This window comes from Crotalus tigris, unplaced genomic scaffold (genome assembly GCF_016545835.1).
Source record: "Crotalus tigris isolate CLP2741 ecotype Arizona unplaced genomic scaffold, ASM1654583v1 scf7180000020724.653033, whole genome shotgun sequence".
Classification (NCBI taxonomy): Eukaryota; Metazoa; Chordata; class Lepidosauria; order Squamata; family Viperidae; genus Crotalus; species Crotalus tigris.
Genome location: NW_024098152.1, coordinates 63469 through 81872, shown reverse-complemented (window position 1 = coordinate 81872; position 18404 = coordinate 63469). Strand labels below are relative to the sequence as shown.

At 53.8% G+C, this 18404-nt stretch overlaps 1 protein-coding gene across 1 annotated transcript; it reads left to right on the top strand.

Moving 5' to 3' along the window:
- Positions 1-6196: 6196 nt before the first annotated feature.
- SARM1 (sterile alpha and TIR motif containing 1) lies at positions 6197-16879 on the top strand. Its single transcript, XM_039368234.1, has 9 exons — positions 6197-6789; positions 10606-11224; positions 11696-11908; positions 12520-12611; positions 13078-13313; positions 13850-13952; positions 15128-15317; positions 15536-15657; positions 16361-16879. The coding sequence occupies exons 1-9, from the start codon at positions 6356-6358 to the stop codon at positions 16488-16490; spliced, it is 2139 nt and encodes a 712-aa protein (XP_039224168.1). The 5' UTR covers positions 6197-6355; the 3' UTR covers positions 16491-16879.
- Positions 16880-18404: the final 1525 nt, after the last annotated feature.

Genomic DNA, 18404 nt, shown 5'->3' with positions numbered 1-18404 from the left:
TACACCCTTACCTATGAGTAACATATAAATATTAATTGCTGTCCATCTTGAATACATAACGGAAGGAGGAAGCTTGAGAATTCACAAGGTTAATACTGTATGGAACAAAACTGTGACTGAATCCGAATGTTCTGCTTCGGATACCACAAAGCCCCCCATTCCCCCCCCAAAGGTCACAAGGAAAACAGGTGGTGAAGAGGGTGTGTGGTGCCCGAGACAATCCTGGGGGCCCTGTTCAAGCATCACTTATATGCTATGAAGCACCCACAATATCTGAAGGCCAAGCTGTTCCACTGGTTTAGTTTCCATCCGTTGCTTCTTGTCTTCCCTTCAGGTGCTTTGGAGAATAGGTGGACCTCCCTCTTCTTTGGGGCAGCCCCTCAAATATTGGAATACTGCTATCCTGTCACCCCTATTCCTTCTTTTCATTAAACTTGATTTACCTGCAACCGGTCTTCAGGTGTTTTAACCTCCAGTTCTCTTCTTATTTTTTATGATGTCAACGTTTGTATATATTACGAAGGGCGTGAAAGGCACAACGGGGGCTGCCCTGAAGATCAAGGACCCCCCCCCTTAAAAGAGGCATACAGACAAAGGGAAGCTAGGTGCTCTCTGGCTGGGGGGAGGGGGAGCCCATGTCAGCTGGGCTCTCAGCAGCAGCTCCCACCCAAAAGAGAAGGTCATGGGTGACGGGGGGGGGGCTTCCCTGGTGGTAGCAGTGAAAGGCTGTGCAGCATGATTCACTTTCCATGCAAATTGTCCCCTCCCCCCATCTGCAAACAGTGCCCCATGGAATTTGCTCCCTGGATCTCTCCTGGATCAGGCCAGCTCCGTTATTCATTAATAGGAACTGGTTCTCCTGTCCAGCTCCTGCTTTGAAGTTGTGCCCCCACTCCCTACCAGCCCCCCTGTCCCCGTAGACTCTTACTCGTCCCTGGGGACGGTGAGTGAACCGGCCGGGGGGCCTGTTGTGGAAATGAAGGCCAGAGTTGCCATCATGGCCTGTTTTGAAAATGGACCTCATATTTTAAACAAGGTCTCTTCCAAAACCCGCTCCAGAGAGTTTTCTCTTAAAGAGGACGTTGGATATGAGATGAGCGGTAAATAAGTTTCATAAATAAAGAAATAAAGAGGGGTGTTTAGTCCTCTGAAGTCCCCCTCTGCTAATCATTTAAAACAACATTAACTCAGGAGGCATTTAGGCAATAAGGTGGGGTTGTTATTGTCTGCATAACTTCAGAATCAGAATACAGCTGGAAGGGACCTTGGAGGTCTTCTAGTCCAGCCCCCTGCTGAAGCAGGAGACCTTATACCAGGTCAGACAGGTGGCTGTCCAGCTCTTCTTAAAAGCCTCCAGTGATGGAGCGCCCACAACTTCTGGTGGCCAGCTGTTCCACGGGTTAATTGATAGGAAGCTTCTCCTTAGTTCCATGTTGCTTAGTTGATTAGTTTCCATCCATTGCTTCATGTCCTGCCCACATGTCTGAAACTATGCAGAGGCCCAATTCATATGTTCTTTTTTATGCATTCATTTTCTAGCCTATATTTTGTTAGATTCAGTATTGCATTATAATCTCAAAAGTGCAATTTTAGAGCAGCATCAGAATCAGAAAAGTCTTTGCGCTGACTTTAAAGAGAAGAAAAATTGGAGGTCCTCAGAACTAAATGTTTTCGGGGTCCTCCGGGGTTGGTCCCTGAAAATTTTCCCCTTTGAAATCTGCCTTTTACCGAACAGGTTTTCCATCAGCTCAATATATAGGTAAGTCCTCAAGTTACGGCAGTTCATTTAGTGACCTGTTCAAAGTTGCAACGGCACCCAAAAAAGTGACTTAGGACCGCTTTCCACACTTACCACCGTTGCAGCAGCCCCGTGGTCACGTGATCAAAATTCAGACGCTTGGCCACTAACTCAGAGTCATGACGGTCGCAGAGTCCCGGGGGGGGGGGAACCACGTGATCCTCTTTTGTGACCTTCTGACATGCAAAGTCAATGGGGGAAGCCAGATTCACTTCAAACCGTGTTACTAACTCAAAAACTGCAGTGTTTCACTTAACAACTATGGCAAAAGGTTGTAAATTGGGCAAAATTCACTTTACAGCTGTCCGGCTTAGCGGTTTTGGGCTCAGTCATAAGTGGAGGACTACGTGTATTGCAATTCTGGCTTCCCTCCATTCAACTTCAACTCCCAGAATTCCTGAGCCAGCATGGGGGGAAACTTTGGCCCCCTTGATGACTTCTGGACTTCAACTCCCAGAATTCCTGAGCCAGCATTGGGGAATTATGGCCCCCTTCATGACTGGTAGACTTCAACTCCCAGAATTCCTGAGCCAGCCATGCTGAGGGGAAAGGGAGAGGTTTCCAAGCTGAGCCAGGCTGGCTGAGGAATTCTGGGAGTTGAAGTCCACCGGTTGTGAAGTCACCATCGTTGCTCATCCCTGCACTAGAGGATATTTTGGCACCGTGTCAGGCTTGGCTGTGGGTTCCCAGCAGTAGCTGCTTTCTTGTTATTATTCTTTCCCTCCCAGTTTGCATCCAGACAATTGGGCCCTTTCACGGCCTGGGGACGGGGGGGGGTATCTTCTTTGAATCAGTTTAATATATAACTGGGGGGGGGAGAGGGAAATTTGGAGCAGGAGAGAAACCTGGGTCAACAAATAATATTTCTGCCTAGGTTGAGCTGGGAGTAATTGGACCAGCCATTTGTCCGAAATGCTATAGGTTTTTCTGCTGAGCAGGGGGTTGGACTAGAAGACCTCCAAGGTCCCTTCCAACGCTGTTATCCTGTTAATAGACATTTCGAAAAACTGATTTAAAAAGTTGGGTCCATCCCAATGTGGGGTGCTGGAAGCCACAGCCCCTTTCTGGCCTTAAAAGAGCTCCTGTGTTCACCTACGGTAATGGTCACAGGATTCAGAATAATGGAGTTGGAAGGGACCCCAAAAGGTCATCTAGTCCAACCCCCTGCCCAAGCAGGCGACCCTACCTAGATCATTCCGCTTGCACACAGGTAGAGCCATCGCCTGGGAGGGTCCGCAGAGGGGCCTTCCAAAGGCATTTGGGAGAGAATTTGCACTTCAGTTATGCCCAGAGGCCAGGCATCTTAATCTTAATCTTAGCAACTTTAGGACATGTGGACTTCAACTCCCAGAATTCCCCAGATTACGAAGAACTGAAGAAGGTAAGTGTTAAGTACTCCCGTTCGCTTGCAAATGATGAATAAACATGGCGAAGTTTAACAGCTCTTTATTCTTTAACCAAACACACCCGAACAAAACAAAAGGCTCACAGGCCCCTTTTTATGGTCAGGACCCGTATAATGACAAGCAACAGTAACAGAGCGTTTTCGCGCCTTGCACATGCGCACAAGGCCGGCACCGCTCTGCCTGGTCCCGGCAGCAACCACCTTGTGCATGCGCCCAAGGCTGGTGCCACTCTGTCTGGTCCTGGGCAGCTTTTGGAATTCCCGGGACTATTGCAACATCCCAAGCCTGCTTTTGTAGGCTCAGGACACAGCAGTAAGATTCTAAGATGCTAAGATTACGAAGAACTGAAGAAGCTTCTTGGGTGAGAAGTGCAACATTTTCAAGGAAAAAAATAAACCAGAAAACCCAGTTGCCTTTTGGGACAACCATGACCTGGATGATGGGGAATCACCACAGATAGTCAGACTAAGAAACATCCCAGAGGGTTGGGCCTGTGGGCACTTCAGGGGCTCCTCCCTGTGATCTGTGGGGCAGCAACCCCGATGGGACAGGAGTCTCAGGGTGGCCTCCTTTTTCCTAACTCCCCAGTAGAGCCAACAGCCCTGCAATTCCCCGCGGGTCTCCCACTGGTTTGGGGGTCCCTGGGTGGTCTCACCTGCTGGGAGAAGACCAGCCTCCACTCACCTGGAGTTGGCACTTGGGGCCTCTTGCAGGCAGAAGAAGGTTATATCTCATCTACATCAAGCTTGTCTTTTGCTATTGTGTGATCCCAGCCTCCTTGGCGGCATCGATTATCGATTAATTTGCTTATTAACCCAGCTGCCCATCTGCCTTCTGATTCTTTGGGCAGCAAACATCATAAAACACACCCAATCTGTTAAAAAAACAAAGCAAGACTCCAGCGAGGCCCCGCCCTGCCCTCCGCCCGTCATGCATGCCAGCGCTCTACGGCAGGGATCTGCAACCTTGGCCATGTTAAGACTTGTGGACTTCAGCTCCCAGAATTCCTCAGCCAGCTCTGCTGGCTGAGGAATTCTGGGAGCTGAAGTCCACAAGTCTTAACATGGCCAAGGTTGCAGACCCCTGCTCTATGGTCAAGAGTTAATAGGCTGGGGGAAGAGCTAGGGCGCAGTTGGGGCCACCATATATCCGGGAGGGGGCTGTTCCCAGGGTGGGCACCAGGAGAGAGGCCCACCCCTCATCCCCCAAGCAGGAGGGAGGGAGGGAGGGAGGGGTCAAGGGCACTCACAAGAGATCTAAGTTCAGTCCTCCTTGAATTCTGTTTACCCTTATCGTCCAATAGTTCTCAACCTACGACCACAGTTGAGCCCAAAATTTACGTTGCTAAGCGAGGCATTTGTTAAGTGAGTTTTGCTCACGTGTTTGCCACGGTTGTTAAGTGAATCCCTGCAGTTATTGTGTTAGACGTAGGGCTGTTAAGTGGCTTCCCCATTGCTGGTGAGGTCACAAAAGGAGACCTCGGTCGTTGCGACGGTTGTAAGTACGAGCCAGTTGCTGAGCCTCTGAATTCTGATCACGTGACCCTGGGGATGCTGCAACGGCTGTGTGAAAAATGGTTTTCGGTGCCTTTTTCTGGTGACATTGTAACTTCAAACAGTGAGTAAACAAAGTGAGATGTAAGTTAAGGACTGCCTGTGTCTCAAAGAGGACCAAGGAGAACTCAGCCCTGGGCTACGAGTATTTTGGACCTGGCATTAAGTGTTGTCAGCCATCTAGAAGCCCCAAACAAGAGAATCTTTGCAGCTCAGGGTGGAGTAAGGTGTCCTGGGTGCTCTCTGAGCTGCGTGGTTTTCTTGCAGACGTTTCATTGCCCAAATTAGGGAACATCATCAGTGTTAGAAGAGAGAGGAGGAGGAGGAGGAGAAGGAGGAATGTGGGGTCCTTGGTGCTCTCTGAGCTGGGTGGTTTTCTTGCAGACGTTTCATAACCCAACTAGGGAACATCATCAGTGTTAGAAGAGAGAGGGGTTTGTAGGGAGGAGGAGGAGGAGGAGAAGAAGAAGAGGAGGAGGAGAAGGAGGAGGAGGTGGTGGTGGAGGAGGAGGAGGAGGATGAAGAAGAAGAAAAGAAGAAGAAGAAGAGGAAGAGGGGGAGGAGGAGGACTGTGGGGTCCTGGGTGCTCTCTGAGCTGGGTGGCTTTCTTGCAGACGTTTCATAACCCAACTAGGGAACATCATCAGTGTTAGAAGAAAGAGGCGTTTGTAGGGAGGAGGAGGAGGAGGAGGAGGAGGAAGAAGAAGAAGAAGAAGAGGAGGAGGAAGGGGAGGAGGTGGTGGAGGAGGAGGAGAAGGAGGAGGAGGAGGAGGAAGAAGAGGAGGAGGAGGAGGAGGTGGTGGAGGAGGAGGAGGAGGGCAGCTGTGGGGTCCTCGGTGCTCTCGGAGCTTGGTTGTCTTCTTGCAACCCAAGGAGGGAACCTCTTCAGTGCTGGGAGATACAAATCCCCTTCCTTTCCAGCCCTGGTGACGTTCCCTAGTTGGGTAATGGGACGTCTGCAAGAAGACAACTCAGAGACCCCCAAGGACCCTTCATTTTCAGTTGGTGCTTAATCACTTGAAATTTTAAGGTTTTATATTTATAATTGTTATACCTGTTTATTACACTGTCACCCCTTCAGAGTCGCCCCGGACCCCGGGATGGGCGGCGTATACATTGAACGAACGAACGAATGAAACGAGCGACGCCGAAAGGCCGCCGGCGCTCCTCGCCGGACCCGCCCGGTGGCGGAAGGCGGCGGGGCTGCTCCCGGGGGGGGGGGACGGGCGAAGGGGCGGGGCCGTCGGGGCCCGAGGGCGGGGGGGCACATCAGGAGGGTCTGGGGGGGGCGAGGGGTGGGAGGGGCTCCCGCTGCCTTTGTTCCGCGCGCCCCCCAGCGGGCGGGGCCGGGGGTGACCGCGGCGCGCTCTGGCCTGCGGGCACGCGCCGGGGAGGGGCCTGGATGACGTCACGGGAGGGATGCGAAGCGGCGGCGGCGGGATGGCAGCGCTGACCCGACGGGCATCCTCCGCATCCCGCGGCGCAGGCAGGCACAGCCCGGCGGCCGAAGCCCGGCCGCGCTCCCGGCATCCCCGCCCCAGCCCTCCCGGGCCGAAGCCCCCGCCGCCGGGAAGCCGGCCGGGGGAGTCCCGCCGCCCATGGTGCTGAGCCTGCTGCTCTCGGCCTACCAGCTGTGCCGCCTGGCCATGCCCGAGGCGGCGGGCGCGGCGGGCGGCGCGGGCTGGTGGGCGGAGGGGCTGGGCGCCGACGGCCCCGACCTGCCGCCCGGGCTGGGCTCGGCCGTTCAGGCGGCCCTGGAGCGGAGCCTGCCCGAGCTGCACCAGGCCGTCTCGGCCGCCAAGCAAGCGGCCGGCCCGGGCGACCTGCAGGCGCGACTGGGCGCCCTCCTGGCGCTGGTGGGGGAGGCCTGGCGGCTGCCGGCCGTGGGGCGCGAGGTGGCCAAGGGGCTGTGCGACGCGCTGCGCCTGGAGGGCGGCCTCGATCTGCTGCTCGACCTGCTGCGCGGCGCCGATCCCGAGAGCCGGAGCCGCGCGGCGCAGCTGCTGGAGCAGGTGCTGGTGGCCGAGAACCGGTGAGCGCGCCCGGAGGCGAACCCCTCCACGGGACCCGCCCCCCCCCTCTCGGGGACCCGGGGGGCGTCTGGGGAGAGGGGGAGGCAGGCCTGGAGGAGCCCGGGACCCGAGGAGGAGGAGGAGGAGCGCAGCCCCTGCCCGGGAGCTCCAAGCGAGGTCAGGGTCGCCCCGGACCGCGGATGGGACTTTCGGGGGAGGAGGGGCCGTTCCGCTGGATTGCAGCTTGGCGGGGGGGGCAGCGGGGGATTATTCTGTGAGTTGGTCCACCGGTTGTAAAGTCGCCCTAATTAAGGGGTGGGCAACCTTGGCTCGTTTATGACTCGTGGACTTCAATTCCCAGAATTCCTGAGCCAACGAGCCAAGGTTGCCTACCCCTGCCCTAGTTGCTCATCCCTGCTGTCTTCGGCGTCCTTCCCGGAGCAGATCGAGTAAGGGGCGTCTCTTCACGACCCCCGATGTGGTCCCTCTTTCGCCTGCGGCGTTCGGGCGCCGGAGCCTTCTGTTTCTGTCTGCGCAAGGCTTGGCTGGCTCCCCGCCTGGCCTTTTGTGCCCGCTGCGGATGCTCCTGCCTGAGTTATTTTATGCTGCACAATAACCTAAAAATAAGGAGAAATTTCCCGGCAGGGAGAACAATGAATCGGTGGGACGGCTTCCCTCCAGAGTTGTGGGTGGAGCTTTTTAAGGGGAGACTGGACAGCCATTTGCCTGAAACGGTAGAGGGTCTCCAGCTTGACCAAGGGGTTGGATTAGGAGACCTCCGAAGGGCTCTTGCGACTGTTATTCTGTTATTTTTGATGCGTTGCCTTGTGTCCAGAGACTTGGGTTCCAGCCAGCTTAAAACCCCCCCCCACCTCTCCCGGGGCTGAATAAGAAGGGAGGCAGAGCCGTGACTCATGCAGAGAGACAGCAAAGCATCTCCTTGTTCTTGGCATCCACCCAGGCTTCTCCAGGGGGGAGGGGGACCCTTCGCAAGGCCTAGTTGGACAAAGGAGGCTGGGTCTGAGCGGGTGTGTAGGTGTGTGTGTGTTAAGGTAAGGCTTAGGCAGCATTAAGGGGAGAGGCAGAGTAATATCCCCACACTCTGATTTCATGTGAGGAGGGGATGCTGAGGGTTGCAGAATAGAATAGAATAGAATAGAATAGAATAGAATAGAATAGAATAGAATAGAATAGAATAGAAAATATGGAATGGAATAGAATAGAACAGAACAGAACAGAACAGAATAGAATAGAAAATATGGAATGGAATAGAATAGAATAGAATATATGGAATGGAATGGAATAGAATAGAATAGAATAGAATGGAAAATATGGAATGGAATAGAATAGAATAGAATAGAATAGAATAGAATAGAATAGAATAGAATAGAATATATGGAATGGAATAGAACAGAACAGAACAGAATAGAATAGAATAGAACAGAACAGAATGGAAAATATGGAATGGAATAGAATAGAATAGAATAGAATAGAATAGAATAGAATAGAATAGAATAGAACAGAATAGAATAATATGGAATAGAATAGAATAGAATAGAATAGAATAGAATAGAATAGAATAGAATAGAATAGAATAGAATAGAATAGGAATTACCGAATAGAATTACTGAATAGAGTAGAATAGAATAGAATAAGAATAAGAATATAGAATAAGACTATAGAATATAGAATAAAACACAGAACAGGAAATGAAGCTTTATTGGGGAAATGTGTTTGGCCAAAACGTGGCCTGGCATCAAGAGCCGAGGGCCAAGAACGGCACCTGCAGTTCTTTCTGAGAAGTTTTTTTACTGTCATTCGGCCCACAGACAGAATCTCGCCAGACTAAAGCAACTGTAGATATCTATCTGTTTATAAAATGTATAGGCCGCCCATCTTACCTCACGGTAGCTCAGATATACTCTGTGAACCGCTGTGGAGGGTCTTCCTGGCTCCCTTCCAGCCCACCAGACACTCCCGGCTCAGCTGCCTCTTTGCCCTCCGGGAAGCAGCCCCTCCCTCCCTCCCTCCCGCCGACTAAGTAGTCCTTGACTTATGACCATAATTGAGCGTAAAATTTCTGTGGCTCAGCCAGACATTTGTTAAGTGAGTTTTGCTCCAGTTTGCGGCCTTTCTTGCCAGAGTGAATCAGGTCAGGAAAGGGGGTCCCGTGACCCACCCGGCGCAGTGCGACTGTCATAACTATGAGTCAGATGCCAAACATCTGAATTTTGATCACGTGACCCTGGAAATGCTGCTAAAACAGCCATGGGTCTGTTTTCAGTGCCGTTGTAACTTTGAACAGTCATTAAATGAACTCTCGTAAGTCGTGGGGCTGGCTGCGTGTCTCTGAAAATGCTGAGCAGAGACCCCCCCAGTGTCGCCTTGATTCCAGGGGTCCTCCAGCTGGGTCCATGTTTCCTCACCCCCACCCCCCCTTTGGCAAGGCTGACCAAGGTCCTCAAAGCAAATGAATCCGTGGGTCTCCCCTGGGGAGACTGGGAGGAGAGCGGCAAATCTGCAGCCCCCCCCCCCGAGATGCAGGCTGCCTTGTGCCCCCTCCCAGCTCAGGCGTAAGGGAGGCAGACCGTGCCAGCCAGCTACTTAGTGGGTGGACCGGTGCCATCCGCCCTTCCAGTTCTGCTTAGCTGCCCCCCCCCCACTTCTGAGTTCATTTTCTGAAACCAAAGAATGAAAGACTTGATCCCAGGTCCTGCAATGACTCTTAAGAGGGCCACGGGCAGTACCTAGATTGGAGAGAGAGAGGGGGGGGGGTAGATATAGGTAGATATAGATAGATATAGGGAGGTAGATAGATGATAGATAGAGATAGATAGGTAGGATAGACAGATGATAGATAATAGATTAGATAGATAATGATAGATATAGATAGATGATAGATGATAGAGATAGATAGATAGATAGATAGATAGATAGATAGATAGATAGATAGATAGATAGATGATAGGAAGATAGATGATAGAGATAGGTAGATGATAGACAGATGATAGATAATAGATTAGATAGATGATAGATATAGATAGATGATAGATAGATAGATAGATAGATAGATAGATAGATAGATAGATAGATAGATAGATGATAGGAAGATAGATGATTTACTACTACTATTATTATTATGATAGACAGATGATAGATAATAGATTAGATAGATAATGATAGATATAGATAGATGATAGATAGATGATAAGAGATAGATGATAGATATATATATATAGATAGATAGATAGATAGATAGATAGATAGATAGATAGATGATAGATAGATGATAGGAAGATAGATGATAGATAGATAATAGATTAGATAGATAGGCAGGCAGACAGACAGACAGATAGAATAGGTTGACCCCCCCTCTTCTTTGTGACACCTCTATTTCTAGTCCTTTTTTTCACTAGACTAAACATAGCCAATTAAGCCCCCTCCCCATTTTGGCAGCCCCTAAAATACTGGAAGGCTGCTATCCTGTCCCCCCCTAGTCCTTCTTTTCATTAAACTAGACCGACCCAATCCCGGCAACCGTTCTTCATGTGTTTTAGCCTCTTGATCACCTTTCTGGTCCTTCCCGGCCCTCTTTCCACACTCCCAGCACCCCAGGAGCCCTTTGCCCCCCCTTCTCTCCCTCCGGGGGGGGGGGAGAGGGCGCAGCTGCCTTGAATGGCCTCAGAACAGGCCCCTTTGAAAGCAGGGCCAAAGGCCAAAGGGAGAGGGGAGGATTGAGCCCCAGGCTGGTGGGCCCCCGTCCCCCACCCCCTTCTGCGGCTTCCTGGGCTCCCAGCTCCGATGCCGCTGCTCACCTGCCCTCTGCTTGCCGGCAGGAACCGCGTGGCTCGGATCGGCCTGGGGGTGGTCCTGAACCTGGCCAAGGAGCGGGAGAGCCTCCCTCTGGCCCGCAGCACCTCGGGCATCCTGGAGCACATGTTCAAGCACTCGGAGGAGACCTCTCTGCAGCTGATCGCCCACGGCGGCCTGGACGCCATCCTCTTCTGGTGCCGCTGGAGCGACCCGGTGGTGCTCCGCCACTGCGCCGCGGCCCTGGCCAACTGCGCCATGTACGGCGGGCAGGCCAACCAGCGGCGGAGGGTGGAGAAGAAGGCGTCCGAGTGGCTCTTCCCGCTGGCCTTCTCCAAGGAGGACGAGATGGTCCAGTTCCAGGCCTGCCTGGCCATCGCCGTGCTGGCCACCAACAAGGAGATCGAGAAGGAGGTGGAGAACTCGGGCACGCTGGCCCTGGTGGAGCCCTTCATTGCCACCCTTGACCCGGTCCGCTTCGCCCACAGCTGGCTGGGCAGCAGCGACAACAGCCAGGGCCGAACGGCTGACGACCTGCAGTGCCTGGTGCCCCTGCTGGACAGCTCCCGCCTGGAGGCCCAGTGCATTGCCGCCTTCTACCTCTGCGTGGAGGCCGCCATTAAAGCCCGGCAGAAGAAGACCAAGGTGTGTGTGCGGGGGGCGGGAACCGGCGGGCCGGCCCGTGGCCTCCCTCCAGGGCTTGGGGCAGGAGAAGCCACTGCCCCCCCCACCGAGGCAAGGATGGGGTGGAAAGAGACAAGAGCCCCTGCTGTGCCAAGAGAACAGACCCCCCTCTTTGTCCCCCTCCCCACCACCAGCTCCAAAGCTCAATGGGGGGGGGGAAACAATCTTCCCAATGCCTCTGAGGAGGCTGTCCCAAAGTTTCTGGCTTGGAGACTCGAGACGGGGGGGGGGGCAGGTATGAGCCCAGTCTGGGACCCCCACCTTTCTGACTCAGCCAGCTCTTGCCTTCCCCAACATGACGCCCTTCCGCTGCCCTAGTTCTCTGCTTGCTTGCGGTGGCATAGCAGCCCTCTCCCCAGGATCGGGACCCAGCCCACCGAGGTTGGGGAGCCGGCACATGCTGCCTTGTGAGAGCTGACCTGGTGTTGCCAGATCTTTGCGGACATCGGGGCCATCCAGAGCCTGAAGAGGGTCGTCTGCTACTCAGCCAACGGTACCACCTCCATGCTGGCCAAGAGGGCGCTGAGCACCATGGGCGAGGAAGTGCCGCGGCGGCTTCTGCCCACGGTGCCCAACTGGAAGATCCCTGAAGTGCAGAAGTGGCTGCAGCAGATCGGCTTCGTCAAGTATTGTCCCCGCTTCCTGGTAGGAGTCTGGGGGGGGGGAGCATGGCCACCCGGAACCCCAGAAGGGGGTGGGGTGGGGGAAGGGGAGCCCTACCCACAAGCAATAGGCAAAGGGTGGATGGGTGGCTTATTGGCCAGCCACTCAGGAGGGGCCATGGAGTAGAGAACAGAATGGGGAGGGGGCAGGATGCTAATGGAACTCTAGTGTGGTTGGGGGGGGGATACATGAGTGCTCAGACTTTATAGGGCCTCAGCCTGGTGGGGGGGTTGCCTTTGTCCTTGATGATCTCTGAGCTTGGTGGATCTCTTGCTGTACCTTTGTTTGTTTGCCATCTGGACTAATTAGAGGGGTGGCCATAGAAAGAGAGAGAGAGAGAGAGAGAGAAAAAGGGAGGAAGGAAGGAAGGAGGAAGGAAGAGAGGGAAGGAAGGAAATGGGAGGAAGGAAGGAGGAAGAAAGGAAAGAAAGAGAAGGGAAGGAAGGAAGGAGGAAGGAAGAGAGAAAGGAAAGGAAGGAAATGAAAGAAAAGAAAGAAGGAGAAAGAGGGAGAAAGGAAGAGAGAAAGGAAAGGGAGGGAGGGGCCCCCTGGCCAACCCGGTCCAGAGGCTGAGGCTCCACTTGCCTCTGCAGGAGCACCAGGTGGACGGCGACCTGCTGCTGAGGCTGACAGAGGAGGACCTGCTGGCCGACCTGGCCATGAGCTCCAGCATCTCCCGCAGGCGGTGAGGGGACCGGAGATGGGGGGGGGGTTGTGGGGGAGGACCTCCCCTCCCCATCCAATAGCACAAGTCCGGATTTCTACCCAGACTTTCTCAGGCCCTTTGAAGCCCCTCCCAGACTGGGAAAGGGGGAGGGAGGGAGGGAGAGAGGGAGGGGAGGGGGGGCGAAGCACAAGGGACTGAACAGAGGGCATTTATCTTTTATCTCATTTCTGTAGCATCCGTTACACTTAATATTCAGGCATTCAAATTAGCGGCACCCGTTGCCTGCCCTGCTCCGGCCTCCCTTGGGAGGGGGGGGGCTTCAGACTAGAACTCCCGTCTCCTGGACATGGGCCCAAAGTCACCCAGCTGGCCTTCATGGCTAAAGTGAGAGTGGACCTCCCGTTCTCCCGGTTGCCAGCCTGCTGCCTCAGCCAGAACCGCCCCTCCCCCAGGCTGAGCCTCCCCTCCCCTCCCCTCCCCCCAGATTCTTCCGGGAGCTGACGGAGCTGAAGACCTACGCCAACTACTCCACCTGCGACCGCAGCAACCTGGCCGACTGGCTGGCCGGCGTTGACCCCAAATTCCGCCAGTACACCTACAACCTGGTCACCTGCGGCATCGACCGCCACGTCCTCCACCGCGTGACGGAGCAGCAGCTGCAGGACGACTGCCACATCGGCCTGGGCTTCCACCGCGTCCGCATCCTCTCCGCCGCGCGGGGTAAGCGGGGTGGGGGCAAGAGGGATCCCCCCCCACTGGCCACCCCTACTCCAGTCCACTCAAGATACAGGCAGCTGGCCCAGATTCTGGGGGGGGGGGAAGGGGGGGCTGGCCTCTCCCAAGACATACATAACTCCAAAGGGGACTCTGTGGGGGGGGGGGCAGCCAAGCAGCAGCATCAGCAGCACAGACCCCCATCGCTCCCCGGATTTCCAGGCCTTGCTGGCTGCTGAAGCCCGTCTGCCTCTTCCCTGATCCTCAGATCCAGGGGGAGGGAGGGGTCTGGGGTGGGGGTCCTGGAGGAGGAGTCCCAATTGAGTCCCCCCCCCCATGGATTAATTCTGACCATAGGCTGGACTCAGTCCCCAGGTGCATCTGGTCAAGCTTCAGCCGAACGTCCCTAATTGTTCTTGGCTTCCTGGGGAGAGGTGCAGCTGGGGGGGGGGTCTCTGGCTAACCCAGCCTGCCTTTCGGAGAGGGGGGGGGCTGGAAGGGCCCCACCCAGCCCTTTGTGCTGCTTCCCTTGCCCCGCCCAGAGATGCTTCACTCGCCTCTGCCGTGCAACAGCCGGAAGTCCGCCTTGGAGGGCACGGACGTCTTCATCAGCTACCGACGACGCACCGGATCCCAGCTGGCCAGGTATGGGGGGAGGGGCTCCCTGGGTGGGACCCTAGCCCCACAGGCCGTGCCCTTCTGAAAGATGAGCTCAGCCCCCACCCTGAAGTGTCTCCTGAGGGGGGCAGCCTGAGGTCCCAAGGGACGTGCACCAGGTGGTCTCAGGTGGGGTCCTGCATGTCACTTTTCCTTGCCGGAAGCCTTTGTTTCTTGTCAAAATAAACCCAAAGCAGGGAATGGACAATTCTGGGAACACCCCTGGCCCTCCCTGTGTTTCCAGTCAACCCCCATATAATGTGGGACTGGATCTAATAAAGGGGATTATTTGTAGTCCAGGGTTGAAACGAGGGGTCCTTGGTGCTCTCTGAGCTTGGTGGCTTTCTTGCAGACGTTTCATTACCAAACTAGGGAACATCATCAGTGCTACACTTGGAATATTGCATCCAGTTGTGGTCACCCACAACATAAAAAAGATGCTGAGACTCTAGGCCAGGGGTCTTCAAAGTTGGCCCTTTGATGACTTGTGGACTTCAACTCCCAGAATTCCTCAGCCAGGTACGCATGCCTGGCTGAGGAATTCTGGGAGTTGAAGTCCACCAGTCATCAAAGGGCCAACTTCGAAGACCCCTGCTCTAGGGCAGTGGTTCTCAACCTGTGGGTCGGGACCCCATTTGGGGTCGAACGACCATTTCATGGGGGCCGCCAAACAAGGCTGTCCGCCATTTTCCCCCCTTTTCTTTGGCCACGCCCCTGGCACCCGGTGATGTATAAGTGGTTGGGGGTCACCACAACATGGAGAACTGTATTATGGGGTCGCGGCATTAGAAAGGTTGAGAACCACTGCTCTAGGGTCTCCTGCTTGCATAGGAATTGGACTAGAACAGGGGTCCCCAACCCCCGGTCCGTGGACCAGTACCAGGCCGCAGCAGCATGCCAGCAACCGGTCTGCCCAAACATGAAAGCCCCCTCCAAGGCCGCACACAAAGCCACGCCCCTTCCGGTCCACGGAAAAACCTCTCTCCACATATCTGGTCCTTGGTGCCCTTAAGGTTGGGGACCTCTGAACTAGAAGACCTGCAGGGTCCCCTCCAGATGCAAGAAGACCACCCACCCCAGCGAGCACCAGAGGTTGGACCTGCCAGGGGAAGAGCAAAGCAAAGGGTCTCCCTCAAATGCCCCCCCACTGCTCCCGCCCGCAGCCTCCTGAAGGTCCACCTCCAGCTGCACGGATTCAGCGTCTTCCTCGACGTGGAAAAGTTGGAGGCCGGGAAATTTGAGGACAAGCTGACCCAGAGTGTGATGAGTGCCCGGAATTTCGTGCTGGTCCTCTCGGTCCAGGCCCTGGACCGCTGCAAGGGGGACGTGGCCGGCAGAGACTGGGTGCACAAGGTGAAAGGAGGGGTTCGGGAGGAAATGGCCCCCAAGGCAGCAACCGGGACGGCTGTCCAGATGCGGCCAGTCCAGACGCCCTGCAAGGGGGCCAGGCTGCTGGAGGGGGGGGCAGGAGGGGGCTTGGGGTCTAGAAGGTGGGGCAGGAGAGGGCTCGGGGTGGGGGTCTGGAAGGGGGGGGGTCTGGCAGGAGGGGCTTGAGAAGGTTGCCCTTGCAGGAAATAGCCACTGCCCTGAGCTGCAGGAAGAACGTCATCCCGGTGGCCGACCACTTTGAGTGGCCCGACCCGGAAGAGCTTCCGGAGGACATGAGGGCCATCCTGAAGTTCAACGGGATCAAGTAAGTGGGGGGGGGGCAAAGCGGGGTGGGTGGGTGAGGTCTTCCCCATCCCATTGGGCCACCCCGTGCATCCCTGGGCATGGAGCGACGGAGGGCAGGGGTCCCCAGGCCACGAGAGAAGCCACGGCAGGCCCTGCCCAGAGACGTTGCTGGCCTTGTGCAGGCAGTCCTCGGCTTACGACCACAAGGGAGCTCAACATTTCTGTGGCTAAGCGAGACAGTTCTTAAATGAGTTTTGCCCCACTTTGTAACTTTCTTGCCAGAGTTGTTAAGTGAACCCCTGCAGCTTCCTGCCTGAGCAGGGGGGGTTGGACTAGAAGACCTCTAAGGTCCCTTCCAACTCTGTTATTCTGCTATTCAGTTGTTAAGTTACTCACGTGGTCGTTAAGTGAATCTGGCTTCTTCCCCATTGATTTTGCCTGCCAGAAGGTGGCCAAAGGGGATGGCTTGAACCCAGGACGCCGCAGCCTTCGTAAATGCGAGTCGGTTGCTTTAAGTGGCTGAATTTTGATTTGGGGGGTGCTGCGATGGCCGTAAGTGTGAAAAACGGTCAGAGCTCCTTTTCTTCAGAGCCATTGGAACTTGGAACGGTCACTAAATGAACCATTGGGAGGACTCCACAGTTTGTGCAATTGGGGGGCCAGGCTGGGTTTCCCCTCCCCCGCCCGCCCCCAAGCCTCCCCTCCTTGTCTCCCCCCTGCAGGTGGTCCCACGAGTACCAGGAGGCCACCGTCGAGAAACTGATCCGCTTCCTGCAGGGGCGCTCCTCCCAGGACTCCTCCGCAGGGTCGGAAAACAGCCTGGAGTGTGGGCCCCCCCTGGAGCAGAGCTAGGAGGACGGACGGACGGGCTCCTTCCCCTCCCCCCAGGGGCCTCCCAAGTCCACCCCAGCCCCCCGGGCTTTGGAGTCAGGAGATCATTCTTCCCCCAGGCCCCTCCTCAGTGGATTCCGTACTGGATCTCCCCACAGGGCTGTGGGGCAGGGTGGGGGGGTCTGGGGGAGCCGTCCAGTCGGGCTGCCACGAGTGGGGGAGGCTTGTGAAGTGGGTGGGGACGGGCCCTTCCCTCCATTCTCTAGGTCTCACGCTTGTCCCCAAGGGTTTTTTCCCCCCAAAGGGCAGCTGGAAGATTCTTGGGTTTTTCCTTGAAAACGTTTCACTTCTCGTCCAAGAAGCTTCTTCGGTTCTTCAGGGTTCCTTCTCTCCTTCCTTTCTTTCTCCCTTCTTCCCATTTCCTTTTCTTCTTATTTTCCTTCCATCCTATTTTTCTTGCTTCCTCTATCCCTCCCTCCTTCCCATTTCCCTTTCTTCCATCCTCCATCTCTCCTTTTCTTTTTCTTTCTTTCATTTTTCTTTATTTCTTTTTTATTTTCTTTCTTTCTTTCTTTCTTTCTTTCTTTCTTTCTTTCTTTCTTTCTTTCTTTCTTTCTTTCCTTCCTTCCTTCCTTCCTTCCTTATCTTTGTCCCTTTCTCATCTTCCTTCCTTCCTTCCTTCCTTTCTCCCGTCTTCCCATTTCCTTTTCTTATTTTCCTTCCATCATATTTTTCTTGCTTCCTCCATCCCTCCCTCCCTCCCATTTCCCTTTCTTCCATCCTCCATCTCTCCTTTTCTTTTTCTTTTTCTTTCTTTCATTTTTCTTTATTTCTTTTTTATTTTCTTTCTTTCTTTCTTTCTTTCTTTCTTTCTTTCTTTCTTTCTTTCCTTCCTTCCTTCCTTATCTTTGTCCCTTTCTCATCTTCCTTCCTTCCTTCCTTCCTTTCTCCCGTCTTCCCATTTCCTTTTCTTATTTTCCTTCCATCATATTTTTCTTGCTTCCTCCATCCCTCCCTCCCTCCCATTTCCCTTTCTTCCATCCTCCATCTCTCCTTTTCTTTCTTTCTTTCTTTCTTTCTTTCTTTCTTTCTTTCTTTCTTTCTTTCTTTTTCTTTCTTTCTTTCTTTCTTTCTTTCTTTCCTTCCTTCCTTCCTTCCTTATCTTTGTCCCTTTCTCATCTTCCTTCCTTCCTTCCTTCCTTTCTCCCGTCTTCCCATTTCCTTTTCTTATTTTCCTTCCATCATATTTTTCTTGCTTCCTCCATCCCTCCCTCCCTCCCATTTCCCTTTCTTCCATCCTCCATCTCTCCTTTTCTCTTTCTTTCTTTCTTTCTTTCTTTTTCTTTCTTTCTTTCTTTCCTTTCTTTCTTTCTTTCTTTCTTTCTTTCCTTCCTTCCTTCCTTCCTTATCTTTGTCCCTTTCTCATCTTCCTTCCTTCCTTCCTTCCTTTCTCCCGTCTTCCCATTTCCTTTTCTTATTTTCCTTCCATCATATTTTTCTTGCTTCCTCCATCCCTCCCTCCCTCCCATTTCCCTTTCTTCCATCCTCCATCTCTCCTTTTCTTTCTTTCTTTCTTTCTTTCTTTCTTTCTTTCTTTCTTTCTTTCTTTCTTTCTTTCTTTCTTTCTTTCTTTTTCTTTCTTTCTCTTTCTTTCTTTCTTTCTTTTCTTTCTTTCTTTCTTTCTTTCCTTCCTTCCTTCCTTTCTTTCTTTCTCTTTCTTTCCTTCCTTATCTTTGTCTCTTTATCATCTTCCTTCCTTCCTTCTTCCTTAACTCATTCTTTTCCTTCCTTCCTTCCTTCCCCCCCTCCCTCCCTCCGCTTCTTGGATGAGAAGCGAAGTGTTTTCAGAGGAAAAACCCCCAAGACATTCCAGTTGCCCTTTGGAGAAAAAGCATCTTGGGGGGCCCTCCTCATCGGCAGCAAAGCAGGCCTTGC

Excerpts from the sequence above, each read along its gene's own strand:
- SARM1 (XM_039368234.1), top strand. The coding sequence starts at position 6,356 with ATGGTGCTGAGCCTGCTGCTCTCGGCCTACCAGCTGTGCCGCCTGGCC. Across the intron at positions 11,225-11,695 it reads CCCGGCAGAAGAAGACCAAG|ATCTTTGCGGACATCGGGGC; the intron begins GTGTGTGTGCGG and ends TGGTGTTGCCAG. Across the intron at positions 13,314-13,849 it reads CATCCTCTCCGCCGCGCGGG|AGATGCTTCACTCGCCTCTG; the intron begins GTAAGCGGGGTG and ends TGCCCCGCCCAG.